General features: G+C 39.6%; 1 protein-coding gene across 2 annotated transcripts in view; it reads right to left on the reverse strand.

Annotated features, from left to right (window-relative positions):
• Positions 1-687: 687 nt before the first annotated feature.
• The window catches only part of Soga3 (SOGA family member 3), a 50,868-nt gene continuing 36,381 nt past the window's right edge, over positions 688-15,174 (reverse strand). For both annotated transcript variants that reach the window (XM_013352411.2, XM_013352412.2), the window contains exons 6-7: positions 2,364-3,539; positions 688-833 (exon numbers count right to left, since the gene is read on the reverse strand). In XM_013352411.2, coding sequence (XP_013207865.1) covers positions 723-833; positions 2,364-3,539 — 1,287 coding nt within the window. In that variant the 3' untranslated portion in view covers positions 688-722. The remainder of the gene's footprint in view (positions 834-2,363; positions 3,540-15,174) is intronic.

The following is a 15,174-nucleotide window of genomic DNA, read 5'->3' on the forward strand; positions in this document are numbered from 1 at the left end:
AGAGAGAGAGAGAGAGAGATAGCTAATTTAAAGGAAAGTAGGATAAATTGAATGGGGTGGCTATTTAGTTACTTGTTAAACTAAAAGATCAGTTTGACTCATGCTTCCAAACACATCGCTGAAGACAAAACGTGACAGTTTCAAAACACATTATTTACTTTCCAAGAGAGGCACAGTTCACCATTTACCATATTGTTTTTACAGATATTTATTGGACAAAGACATTTTCTTTTTGGTCTAACACAAATAACAGTGCACCCATAGATCCATATAATCTTTATCAGATCATTTATAAAACACCTACATTCACTTATACTTAATGACTCCATTATTTTTGAAAATGTGACCAACTTAAACATTTACAGGTTTGAATTAATACTCACTTCCTAGGAATTAATTATAGACAGGCCATTTTTTTTTAGAGTTAGCCTGTCAATTATGAATTAAAAGAAAAAAAATGAATATAGAAAAGCAAGAGAAAATGATTTACACAAAAATCTGCAACACTTCCCTTTCCTTACCTGAAATCTTTCGGTTGCTGGGGTGTTCTATTGAATTTGACAGTGTAAGATGAGTTGTGGCTTTTTACAGAGATATGCAGTCTTCAGTGTTTTTACAGCATCGGTTACTACAGAAATGATACTTCTTGTATGTCTTGTCTTGAAGGGTGGACAAAATAACACAACTGAAAACACGACAACGAATGATAAATGGGGAAAGATTTACAGTACAAAAAACAGTGTGAAGAGGAAGACAAGTTTAAATATTGTTGTGTAAGAAAGTGATGAAAATAACACAAGGATGAGAATAAGTAAAATGATGGGCTGGAACATCTGGGAAGGCAAATGTGGAGACAAGGAGAAGAGTTAATTAATAATCGTTTTAAACCTTATCTTCATATCAACTTATCAAAGCACTGACTCGACCTAAAAATAAAGATACTCCCCCATCAGTCCTATATCTGCAAGTTCTTAAAGTACTTTATTATCAACAGCACTCTCTCTCCTTCTGATATGTATTTCTATATCCTCCCTCCCCACCGTGTAGCTGATAACACCACATGCTTGGTATTCAAAAACCTGCCAAATGAAAACCAAAGCTATAACAAAGCATACTAAATAGAGAGAGTAACATTTAACATTCTGAAAGCCTATAGATTCCATTATAATCCCCCCGCCCCCATCCCCCATCCCACCCCCACCCCCACCCCCCCGCAGCAAAGCATAGCAACATGCAAGGTAAGCGGGTGGGCTGCAAGTTCTCTAGCTGTGGTCAGCAGGCAAGTAATCTACTGACATGCTGCTGCGCAGAAACTGGGTTTTAAATATTAGTGTCTCGAGTGTGTTCAAAGCCATGCATGCTGTTGTACTTCGGTGGGTTCTCCAATGGATATAGGACATCAGGATGCTGCAAGGGACGGTACTGCCCGCTTGGCTCCATAGACATCTTTTATGTGGTTAACGTGAACAAAATGCATTGATCTTTCAGTGGCCACCATACCTGGCCAAAGCTGCTGGGTCCCATTCATCCGGTAAGCCTCTACAAGCCAGGAGGGAAATGCTGCTTTCCCCTGTGCTGGAATACTTATTATTATTTCTTTGAATTAGTATTGCCTTAAAGCTATGCTGCAAACTTCTCGCTGTGGGATCTCCACTATTGAACTGATGATATTCAACCAGAAATAAGCACCGTGTTACTTCAACTTAGGTAAGGGGATAACTTGTATTTGTCTCATCCATAGAGCTCTGGGCACAAACAAGATCGTGTCTCCTTACTACCAATTTGTAAATTTATCAGTGGTATCCATTAGTTTTGTTTAATCAGAAAATATTTTTTAGACAGGATCTCACTATCAGCCCTGTGGGCTTAGAATCACAGAGATCCACCAGCTTCTACTTCACTCAAGTCCTGAGATTTAAGGTGTTCAACACTTCCCCCGGTTTATTTAGCCATTTTTTTTTTATAATCTTAAACTCAATTTGGACCTTGCTCACAAACCTCAAATATTGAGGACCTTTATGTTAGGGAAATACTGAAAAATGTTGACCTTTTAAACTGATAATATGCATTAAAAATCTGTAAGTCATCACACAAAACCTGATTGTGTCAGTGTTGAATATCCCCTTCAAACAAAACAGGAAGGAATAATAGTTAATGATCTATTGGTTCTTGGGACCCTCTTCTTGGTAGAACACAGTGTGAAAATAGAGGTGCCTTTCTAGATTTCAAAGCCCAGCAAGGCTATGCGATGGAACTTCCCTATGGTGAGATGTGGAAGTCGGAGTTGGAGATGCCCCACGAGGGACTGCAGCTCCACAGGCCAGCCTCGCCATCGCCATGGCTCGCAAAAGGCAGAACTGTACCTGACTCACGGATATGGGCTCCTCGGCGCCGCGGTCATCCGCAGACTTGGGCACCTCCAGGCGGTCGATGAAGGTCTGCAGCTCCTTGCGGAAAGCCTTCATCTGAGCGTTGATGCGGTAGAGCAGCTCGTGCTCCCGGATGCGGCTGCCGTCGTCCTCCTCGTCCATCAGTCCGAATAGGTCTCCGTTGGCCACGTAGATGCGCGCCTCAGTGATGATGGTGCTCGTGTCTGCGATGAGCCGATCGATGGTCTTTCCCAGGCGCTCGGCCTCGGAGCGGATGTCCTTCATCTGCTGTCGATCCGAGAAGCTCTTGGGCCAGGGCCCGGGTGTGGGGTAGAAGGAGCGGGTGGGCGTGAGCGAGCGGATGTTCCGCACTTCCTCGGAGTCGCTCTCGCCACCAATAGGCCCTTCTCGCTTACGATGGGGTGGTCGGGAGTCATCGTCGCTCTCCTTCTTGCCCGCATCGCTCTCTGCATCACTGTCGCGGGGGCTTCCACGGATACCCAGGTGTGAGGCCAGGTCGTAGCGCTGCATGTTGGACATGAGCACGCGGTTCTCGTACTGCAGCTGCATGACTTTGCCGCTCAGCTCATTGATCTGCAGGCGCGCTGCCTTCAGCTCCTCCTGCAGGGCCTCCGTCTTGGCGCTGTCGTGGTGCCTGGAGCTGTCATGGCCGCTGGACTTGTACTTGTACTTGTTGAGCTCCGCAGTGATGCGTTTGTTCTGCTCCTCCAGGTCGGCCACGTTCCTCCGCAGCAACTCGGTCTCGTCTTCCACCAGCTGCAGGTGCTGTCGCAGCTCTGACAAGGACTCGCTCTGCTCCCTCATGAGGGGGTTGGCCGAGCCATTGAAGTCGTCGCCCCGCAGGTCGTCCAGTTCCGCCTTCAGCCCACGGTTCTCCACCTCGAGTTCCACTATTTTCCTGCCCAAGATGTTAGCCTCTTCCTCCACCAGCCGCAGCCGCAGCTTGAGCTCCGCCTCCCTCGTGCTTGGAGGTCCCCCAGCTTCTCCTTTGGGTAGAGGGCTGTCCAGGTCCCCATAGAAAGATCTGTACTTTTGGAGTTCGTGCTCAAATCGGTCCTTTTCTTTATCAATCTTGGCCATTTTCTTTCTCATCAGGGCAGCTTCTTCCTTAACGAACTGCAACTGGCACTTCAGATCCTCATTGTCCTCCTCATTAGGGGAAAAGTGGGGGAAAAGACAGGAGGTCATTTCTATGCAAATAGAAAAAAAACAACCAGGAGACAGACATCTGCAAAAATAATTTCTTTGCCTTGCAATTACCACTTAATGTCACAAAGAGAGATGTGTTTTTTTCTCCACATCACTTACATTCTTTGCCCAATTAAAAATTAAGGTAGTGTGTTTTGGAAACCAAAAGAAAAGAGGATAAGAAAAGTGGGAAAATTTGGTCACCACTACTCATGAATGATAATATGTGCTAACTGTTACCAACCATTTCATGGTCCTCTCATCAGTGGTCTTTTCATTTTGAGCTCCCCCCAAAATGCCATAAGTATAAAACCCATTTGCCCTAAGAAACGGGTAGCTACTTTGCACTCACTCAGCACCATTTCCTGAGCATGAGTGTGAACCAGATGCTCTTCGGCTCTTTACAAAAAATAAAAAAGAAGAAGAAATGGTATATGACTTCACTTCTCGCTGGAGCTATGGCTCCCGAACATTGTCAGGGAACAAACTTCCATCGACCATTATTTGAAGGAAAATGGTTTCGAAGCCCATGAAGAAGGGAATGTGTCAGACCAGAATGAGCTATGCGAAGTGAAACTGGCAAGCAGTCTATTTGCATGGAGTTTTGAAATAGGTTGTTCTGCCATCTGCTAAAATGGGTAGAACTGATTCTGTCTGCTGAGTAGTAGATCTGGTGACGACTCTCTCACACGTTCTTACTCCGGCCTCAGAAGCCTAATCATCAACTAAACTGAAGTACTAGGAAAGAAATAGAAATCTCTTTTAAGAACTTTTATAGAAGTTATTATGTCTGTAGTGATTTGAAAAATGGGCCCATAGGCTCACAAGGCTGAACACTTCATCAACAGGGGTAGAACTATTTGGGAAGGATTAAGTTGTGGAGCCTTGTTAGAAGGGCACTGTTACTAAGACCTAGCTTTGGAGTTTCAGAAATCTTAGGTCATTACCAGTGTTCTGTCTCTGCCTTCTGGTTGTGGATTGAGATGTGAGCTCACAGCTATTCCTGATGTCATGACGTTGCCCTGCTATCATGAACTCTAATCTTCTAAAATTGAAAGCTCAGTTAAAGTCTTTCCTGTACAAGGTGCCTTGATCATGGTATTTTATCACAGCAATAGAAAAGTAACCAATACAATGTTCAAGAACATTTCTTTCAATGATCATTTCTCAAAATTTACTTTGGTTCTCTTATTTAGATGAACAGATAGATTAGTAGATAGGCAGATAGTAGAAAGATGGATGGATAGATAGATAGATAGATAGATAGATAGATAGATAGATAGATAGATAGATAGTTAGTTTTGCCTGTCATGGGTGGATCCCAGGGCCTGGCAATACTATGCAAGCATTCTGTCAACAAGCAGCATCCTTAATCCTTCTTTTAAAGGTTGAATTAAACATCCCTTCTTTATTTAGACTTCTGAGAATGGATGTCTGAGAGACAATCTAATAAAGAACTAGGAAGGATGGACTTCTGTTAGAGAAGTTCCAGAAGTAATGGTGAAAGGGTACAGATCGTTTCCCTCCTAACAACTAACGAGAGGAGGAAGTGTTGGAGAGCTGGTAGTGATACAGATATTGAAGACTGCATTCCTTCTGCCTACCTGGTCTCACTCCAGCCATCAGAGCAGCTGAAACTTCCACCTCTTCACGGATGAGAAGGCTTATCATGGCAAAGCACAGGTTAGAAAGGGGCAGAGCAGAATCTATATTCAGGCTGATTGCAAAAGTGATATTATTTGAGCTGTTTCTAGAACAGAAGTGCAAATAAGGAAAGTAGGGCAGTAGGATAAAGTTGAAGAAATAGGATGTGCTGCCCTCTGTTTTCCTTGAGAAACCTTGTATGAGCACAGATAGCTGAGGGGAAACATGCACAGAGTGGATGCTAAAAAGATACATCACAGAAAGCTTCCATGGGGGAATCCATTCCACAAAAGGAGAGAGAAGCAGCCTTGCAGGAGGCTCTTGAGATCAATGACACATTACAACATTTAAGATCACAGAAGCTGAAGATGAAAAATAACTTGGAAGTTCTGAACTTTAGGGTCTTGGTAGATTCTACTGATGACTTCAGGGACAGAAAGAAAAAAAAAGAACAAATTTTGGGTGATGAATGTGGATTTAGGTATTTATAATGCTGTCTTTATAGGACAGCACTGAATGGAGACTATATAAACATCTACTAATAGGCATGTGGAATCTCAGGGCTGAGATCATGAATATTTACACTGAGACATAGAGAAATCTTTTTTTTAATATTTATTTATTTATTTATTATGTATACAACATTCTGTCTGTGTGTCTGCCTGCAGGCCAGAAGAGGGCACCAGACCTCATTGCAGATGGTGGTGAGCCACCATGTGGTTGCTGGGAATTGAACTCAGGACCTTTGGAAGAGCAGATAATGCTCTTAACCTCTGAGCCATCTCTCCAGCCCCCCAATAGAGAAATCTTATATTTGATCAAAGGATATAAGAACAACATGACTTGATGTGATGACTGAAACTATTGCAACAGTTATGGATGCAACCAAACAAGAGAAGAAAATAAAGAAACAAAGACACAAGGATAAGAAATGCTCAAAGGTTTGGCAACTCATGTAGTGTTGTGGGATATTTGTACACTGTTGGAAGAAGTGTTGCTGTGATTGGTCTAATAAAGAACTGTATAGCCAATGGCTAGGAAGGAAGCATAGGCAGGAATTCATGACACATAGAGGACTCTGAGAAGAATTAAGGTGGAGATTCCAGGAAATGCAGAGCAAGCAGGATGTGAAAGAGGAGAGGTAACAGCCATGAGACACATGGCAAAATCTAGGTTAGTATAAATGGGTTAATTTTAGTTATAAGAGATAATTAGGAAGAAGCCTAAGCAATAGGCTATAGGCCAAGCTTCCATGATTAATAAGAACTCTCTGTGTTATTATTTGGGAGCTGGCAGAACAGAGAAAGTTTGGTTAAATATGGCCTCCAAAATGGGGGCATGTATTTCCACACAGGACCTGAGAAAGCATTAAAAAAGCTTGAAACACACAAACATAGAGTCAGATGTGGCTTCCTAGTCCTACAGTCTGGGTCTCAATGCACAGAGACACAGCTCCCTGCTGCTGCTTGCAAGCTTGAGCCAGCCAGCACCATGTGCATAGCTTTATGGCAAGTTTAAAGCTTGACTCATGTGCTCAAAAAACACTACAGGTGTTTACTAAGTTCAGGTCCATGCTGAAAAGTCCTCTGCAGGTTACAGTATGCTTAAAAATGTGATTAGGTGCTAAAGAAATTGTGTATAGACAGTCATAGAAAAAAGTTTAAAATAATAAGGTTTTTAAGGAAAGAGTTAACAATATTAAAAATTAGACATATAAGGATGAGAAATAGTATAACACAAAGAGTTTGGACCTTATACAGTACTTCACTAGTGACAGTTGCTGAGAGACATTGTATTATAAAAGGGACTGCTAAATTAAACCAGCCTATATGCTTAGGGAGGTCTTGGCTTTAAAATGGAAATTCAGAGTGGAAAATGTGTTGTGTTGGGGGATAGGTCATGATTTTGTTTCACAGGAAACAGAAAGCTGTGGATTCCTTCAAAATTAGTACAAACCATACTTGATCTACGATGACCTCTTAAAAATCGTGGCTAAAGGAATAAAGAAAAAAAACAAAATCTGTAAGAGAGGTAACCTATATGATGATCCCTCTAATACAGGAACAGCTCTGAGACTGGATAAGACATGATAGAGCTTGTTGGCTACAGAGTCTTCATGACATATTACTACATGCCATCCTATCACATGGCATGGATACAGGCTTGGCTGTATAGTCCAAACCTACATACAGAATTGACAGATAGCTTTTACCTGCGCAAACATAAAAAAGAAAATGTTAACTGACTTATGCATACTTCACCTTCCATATTTGTGTTAATACAAATAAGTATGTTTCCTTTAAAAGTTTGCATCTTTTCAGAAAATAAAGGACCTGATACCAAACAAACAAACAAACAAACAAAAAAAAAACAAAACAAACAAGTAGACCAGGTGATCTAGCCTCTCAGAATGCCTCTGCTGTAGTTTTCTTAAAATTCTGGTTTGAGAACAACTTGAAAACTGCTAAGATGGTCCAACTTCACAGACTACTCCAGCCAGGACTTCAGGTAAGCCCTGTACTTTCCCATTACACAAACAGTACAACAAATGTTACAGCTAGTTTTCCCAGGACTTGACCATTATCACAATTTTCTCAGAGTCCCCTAAAGATGCCATTGTGCCCAAACAGCAGGAAGTACTTTTAAGAACATTACACCAACATTCCCAACCGGTGGTGGGGGGGGGGGTTGGTCATTTGGTGGATGTTTGTCTTCTTTTAAAGGGGTTGATTACAAGTTGTTATTGGTCATCGCAAAAAAGGAACCTAAACAAAGGAGATTAGATTCTAGGATCTTATTCTAAAAGGAAAAAGGGGGAATATAAGAATGGTAAAAAAAGTAGATTATTGTATCAATTTTTAAATTAAAATACAACTATTAATCTTAAATATTTTACATTGGTATGTATTTTTATATAAATGATAAAATTTTAAGGTTATTTTTGTTACACAATATATGTGTTCTACTCTTGCTTAAGGTATTGTACCTATACAGCTCATTTTAAGCTGTACAGTATAATTAAGAAATGCAGATTAGCAGTTAATCATCTATAACCATCAAAGTTGTAGTCATGTTAGGTACACTTTGAAGGTTAAACAGAGATATAGCTTAGGTAAACAGGTGGTTTTCAAACACTTTAGAGACCTATATAATATGGTACTTAAGATATTTTAACGATATAAAGCTTTTCATAACAGTGAGATGTGCCTGCTCCTGGAAGCATCAATTTCCTTCAGAAAATATTAAGGGCATTGAAGAAACTCCATATGGAGTTTGCTTTCACTGTGGCAAAGCTAGCCATCTGGGAAAAAACCTGCCTTTGCCTGACTGTTGACAGTATGCTCTCCAAAGCGGATAAGCAGGACACAAAAGAAAGTGATATCCAAACTTTGCTAAGACAAGGTAAGATTGTCCTAAATTCTTGCTTCACAAAAAAGTTTATCAGATATTCAAGGCCTGTAGGCAGGTGATGGATGCTCCAATGTTCCAGAGGAAACTTGAATAACTGTCTAGACAGGCAACTGTTTCTACAGTTCTGGAAGTTGCTTGCTCTGCACTTCCTGTTTACTCACATAATATTATGTCCTTCTCATACCTCTGATTGAGTTAAAGATGAGGAAAATTATTATAGTTTTTCTTGTTACTAAATTTAAAAAATAAACTCACAAAAGATTTATAAAGTATATAAAGTTATGGGATATAAATGCTTAAGTTGTTTATCTACAAAAAAGTTTTTGAGGTCTAAAAAGATAGTTTTGAGTTGGTAATACAATTTAGGGTAGAAAACAAGTTATGTATATAACTCTGGACTCACCAAGATAGGATAGATAATGGAGTTTTTTTTCTGAATTTGCCAAATTCAAATAGACTGGACACTGTAAATTTAATTCTTAGCTGTTAATTGTTCTTATTGTATATATTTTTACTATGTTATTATAACATCTTTCCTTTTTATTTAGACAAAAATGGGGAAATGTTGTGGGATATTTGTACAGTATATGAAGATGTATTACTGTGATTGGTGTAATTAAGAGCTGAATGCCCATAGTTAGGCATTAGGTATAGGTAGGACTTCCAGGGACAGAGAGGAATCTGGGAAGAAGAGTGGCAGACACACCAGAAGACACAAAGCAAACAAAATGTAAAAGAAGAAAGGGAACAGCCATGAACCACGTGACAGAACATAGATTAATATAAACGAGTTAATTTTAGTAATAAGACCTAGTTAGGAACAAACATAAGCAATAGGCAAAATTTTTGTAATTAGGATGAAGTCTCTGTGTCATTATTTGGGAGCCGGTAGGACAGAGAAATCCTTGGTACATAGCAGTCCAACGATCAGAGATGATATCTGACTAGTCAATAACAAATGTGCTTTCGCATAGACTAGTTTTACTGGAGAGTGTACTTAGGTGAGACTCAATAGCTGGGTAGAGTCACCTCTATGGTCACTCTATTTTCTTTCACAGAAAAACCTTTCTTCTATTGACATATGGCATAGTTTTAATTTAATTAGTACAACAGTGGGTGTGATACAAACCACAGAGTGGAGCAGAACAATTCTGCACTGCGTTGTGCCAAGCAAACCAAAGGTAGAAGCATGTCTGATTTGTATGCACATCAGCTCTCCCAGCCAAAGGACTTGAAAATATCCTACATGTGACTAAGTCATGTTAAAGGAGATGTAGTAAGAGGAGGAAGGCACAAAAATTCATTTGCTTATTAGAGGCTAAGTCTTTTCAAGATGCAAAGGGTACTAACTTATGTAACTCTGAGAGTTTAAGAACTCTGAGTGCCAATTTTCTTTCTGTCTCTTATCTTATAACCTACTTATGGACTGCATTTAAAACTGGGCATAATGCTTCCCTCTCTAGTGTTCCTAGTGAAACAGGAGAAATTTAGAGACCAGAGCCTTGGACCTGACTCCACCAGGAGAGGTGAGTTTCTGGGTTCCCAGATGGAGGCCTGCCCCCATCCTGTGCCCTACTCCAACCCACCAAAGCCTCAGAGACCTGGGAGTAGCCTTTTTACGCCTCCAAACCATCCTCCACTGCATCTGTGACCACCAGAGCCTTGGCCCTACCCACACCTGCAGGACCAACCACCAGCCTTGGACCTACCTGCAACTAGAAGAGCCCCAGAGTAATATCAGACACCACCAGAGGCATACCCCTGTCTTCACTTGGAGGAAGAGCAATCACCTAACCCACAGGCCTCACCTGTACCAATTGGAGGAAGAGGGACTCCCTGAATCACAGACCCCACTTGCACCCATTGGAGGAAGAGATGGGTAGACAACCTGTAAGAATACATTTAACAGCTGGGCAGTGGTGGCACATGCCTTTAATCCCAGCACTTGGAAGGCAGAGGTAGGTGGATCTCTGTGAGTTCGAGACCAGCCTGGTCTACAAGAGCTATTTCTGAGACAGCTAGGGTAATGACACAGAGAAACCCTGTCTCAAAGAAAAAAAGAAAAAAGGAAAGAAAGAAAAAGAAAGAAAGAAAGACATTCAACAACATAAAGAGTAATACAGTGCCACCAGAAACTAGTATGATTCTACACTAGCAAGGCCTGAATATCCCAATGCAGATGAAGAAAATGACCTTAAAAATAACTTTATGAAGATGATAGAGGTCCTTAAAGAGGAAATGAAAAATTCCTTTAAAGAAGAGGAGGAAAAGAAAACAAAAAATGGAAAAAAATTAATAAAAATTAATAAATCCCTTAAAGAAAGTCAAGAAAAACAATCATACAGGTAAAGGAAATGACTCAAGACTTGAAAACTGAAATAGAGGCAATAAAGAAAACACAAACTATACATAGTTAAGCACTGGGCCAACTTCCTGGAGTCCCATCATAGACAGGGAAGAATAATTGTATGATTAAAAAGTTCAAGACTATGATGGGGATACCCCACAGAAACAAATGACCTGAGCTAGTGGGAGCTCACTGACTCTGGACTGACAGCAGGGGAACTTGTATAGGATCAAACAAGGTCCTCTGAATACGGGTAATAGTGTATCAAAGGTGCAATCTCTGGGCGGGGGGGTCACTGGCAGTGTGACCAGAACTTATCTCTCGTGTTTGAACTGGATTTTTGAAGCCCATTCTCTTTGGAGGGATACTTTGCTCAGCCTAAATATAGAGGGGAGGGTCTTGGTCCTGTCTCAAAGTGATGTGCCAACTTCGCTAACTCCCCACAGGAAGGCTTACCCTCTCTCAGGAGTGGATGAGGTGGGAGGAATGTGGGGGTAGTGGGAGCAGGGGAGTGGGAGCTGGGATTGGTATGTAAAATGAGAAAAGATTATTTTAAAATAAAAAAAATAAAATGCAAATACAGAAGATACTACGATCGACATATAGAAGAATGACTTAGTTTTCATTCAGGTTAAATCTCAAGTTTTAAAATTATACAGCATAGTTAAAATTATGTACTATGACAGCCTTCATTTATTATGTACAATAAACTATGGAATAGAAAGGAAGGAAGGAAGGAAGGAAGGAAGGAAAGAAAAAAAGAAAGAAAGAAAGAAAGAAAGGAAGAAAGAAAGAAAGAAAATACATACCGAGAAAATTCTGGAAATGGAAAATCTGGGTAAATGATCAGGAACTACAAATGCAAGCATAACCAACATAATATAAGAGATGGAAGAAAGAATCTCAACTGTTGAAGATAAGATGGAGGAAATAGATTTATCGGTCAAAGAAAATGTAAAATCCAAAAAATTATTAACACAACATATTCAGAAAATCCGGGACATCATGAAAAGACCAAATCCAAGAATAATAAGGATAGAAAAGAAAAAGAAGTCCAGCACAAAAAAAAAAATTTAACAAAATTATAGAAGAAAACTTTCCAACCTAAAGAAAAATACACCTATGAATGTACAAGAAACTTACAGAACACCCAATAGACTAGATGAAGACAACGTCCCTTTGTCACATAATAATCAAGACATTAAACATACAGAATAAAGAAGGAATATTAAGGAAAAAAGCCAAGTAGCATATAAAGGCAGACCTATGATGTGGGAGTGTCATATATCAATCTGTTGATTTCATTGGTTAAGCAATAAAGAAACTGCTTGGCCCTCATAGGTTAAAACATAGGTGGGAGGAGTAAACAGAACAGAAAGCTGGGAGAAAGGAGCTGAGTCAGGGAGTCGCCATGATTCTTCCACTCCAGGCAGACGCAGGTTAAGATCATTCCTGGTAAGCCAGTTCGTGGGCTACTCAGATTATTAGAAATGGGCTAGTCCAGGTGCGAGAGTTAGCCGAGAAAAGGCTGGAACTAATGGGCCAAGCGGTGTTTAAAAGAATACAGTTTCCATGTAATTATTTCGGGGCATAAGCTAAGCTAGCCATGCGGGCAGCTGGGTGCCGGGGACGCAGCCCTGCCGCTCTTATTACAACAGACCTATTAAAATTATACCTGACTTCTCAATGAAAACTCTGGAAGCCAGAAGGTCCTGAGTAGACATTCTGCAGACATTAAGAGACCACAAATGCCAGACTATTTTATTATAATCTATCACAGACACTCCATGTTAAGTGCCTGTCTGTTGTAGTTTATAATAAAATAGTCACACACTAGGTCAGGATAGAGAATAATAAAGGTTTCTTTATTTAGGGGTAGACACACAGTCCTCTGCATGAGCGAGGAACAAGAACCAAATCCAGCACCAAAGAGGCCACACATGCTCTTACATGTGAATATATAGTACATTTGACCATGCCCAAAGTGGGCCAGTATCTTAGAGACTATTAGCTGAAGGAGTTTCCACAGCAGAAGGCGATACTACTATACCCAGCAAAGCTTTCAATTATTGTACATGGAGAAAACAAGATATTCCTTGACAAAACCAGATTTAAACAATACCTATTCACAAACCCAGTCCTACAGAAAGTACTAGAAGGAAAACTTCCACTTAAGAAAGTTACCTACATCCACAAAAACACAGGCAATAGATAATCCCACACAAGCAAAAGCCCAAAAAGGGAACTACACAATAGCATCACCACCACCAAAACCCCAAACAACAGGAAATAAAATAACAACCATTGATCATTAATATCTCTTAATATCAATAGACTCAATTCATCTATACAAAGATAAAGGCTAACAGAATGGGTATAAAAACAGGATCTATCCTTCTGTTCTATACATGAAATATACCTCAACTTCAAAGACAGACATTACCAAGAGCAAAGGGTTGGAAAAAGATTTTCTAATCAAATGAACCTAAGAAACAAGTGGGTGTAGCTATCTTAACAAAATAGACTTCAAAATAAAATTATTAAAAGAGATAAAGAAAGACATTTCATATTCATCACAGGAAAAATCCATCAAGATAAAGTTTCAATTCTGAACATCTATGACCCAAATTCAAGGACACCTACATTTCTAAAAGAAACGTTATTAAAGCTTAAATCACACATAAAACCCCACACACTAATAGGGGGAGACTTCAACACCCTACTTTTACCACTGGACAGGACTGCCAGACAGAAACTTAACAGAGAAATAAAGAAGCTAACAGATGTTATAACTCAGATGGGTTTAACAGACATCTATAGAACATTCCACCCAAACACAAAAGAATATACCTTCTTCTCAGCACCCCATGGAACCTTCTCTAAAATCAACCACATACTTGGCACCAAAGCAAACCTCAACAGATACAAAAAAAATGGAATATCTCCTTGTATTTTATTGGATCACCATGGTTTAAAGTTAGAATTCAACAACAATAATTACAGAAAGCCCACAAACTCATGGAAGTTGAACAGTGTTCAAGTAAATCACCGCTGGGTCAAGGAAAAAATAAAGAAAAAAACTAAAGACTTCCTAATATTCAACGAAAATGAATGCAAAACATACCCAAACTTATGGGACACTTTGAAAGCAGTGCTAAAAGGAAAGTTCATAGCACAATGTGCCTACATAAAGAATCTAGAGAAATCTCACACTAGTGACTAAACAGCACACCCGAAAGCTCTAAAACAAAGACAAGCAAACTTATCCAGGAGAAGCAGATGCAAGGAAATAATCAAATTGAGGGCTGTAATCAATAAAATAGAAATAAAGAAAACAATAAAAAGAATCAAAGACAGAAAATTTATTCTTCAAGAAAATCAACGAGGTAGACAAACTTTTATCCAAATTAATCAAAAGACCGAGAGATAATATCCAAACCAAAAAAATCAGAAATGAAATGAGGGATATAACAACAGACACTGAGGAAATCCAGAGAATCAAGTCATACTTCAAAACCGTATACTCTACAAAATTGGAAAATTTAAGGAAATGGACAGCAATATGGATAGGAACTAAATACCAAAATTTAGTCAAGACCAGATAAACAATTTAAATAGATCTATAACTCCTAAAGAAATAGAAGCAGTTATCAAAAGTCTCCCATCCAAAACAAGCCCAGGGACAGATGGTTTCAGGATAGAATTCTAGCAGAATTTCAAAGAAGAGCTAATACTAATAGTCTTCAAATTGTTCCACACAATTGAAACAGAAGAGACATTGCCAAACTCTTTTTATGAGTCTACAGTTACTGATACCCAAACCTCACAAAGACCCAACCAAAAAAAATTACAAACCAATCTCCTTCAATACTGGCAAAGTGAATCCAAGAACATATCAGAAAAATCATCCACCATGATCAAGTAGGCTTCTTCCCAGAGATTCAGGGATGATTCAACATATAAAAATCTGTCAACATAATCCACAATATAAGCAAACTGGAAGAAAAAAAATCAAATGATTATTTCATTAGATGCTAAAAAAAAAGCCTTCAACAAAATCCAACACTCTATTATCATAAAGATCTTGAAGAAATCAGGGATATAAGGAACATACCTGAGCAAAATAAAAGTGATATATAGCTGAGGGAGCCGAGAAATACAGGCCTATTTCCCACATTGTCTGGTGAAGTCAGA

This window comes from Microtus ochrogaster, linkage group LG9 (assembly GCF_000317375.1).
Source record: "Microtus ochrogaster isolate Prairie Vole_2 linkage group LG9, MicOch1.0, whole genome shotgun sequence".
Classification (NCBI taxonomy): domain Eukaryota; kingdom Metazoa; phylum Chordata; class Mammalia; order Rodentia; family Cricetidae; genus Microtus; species Microtus ochrogaster.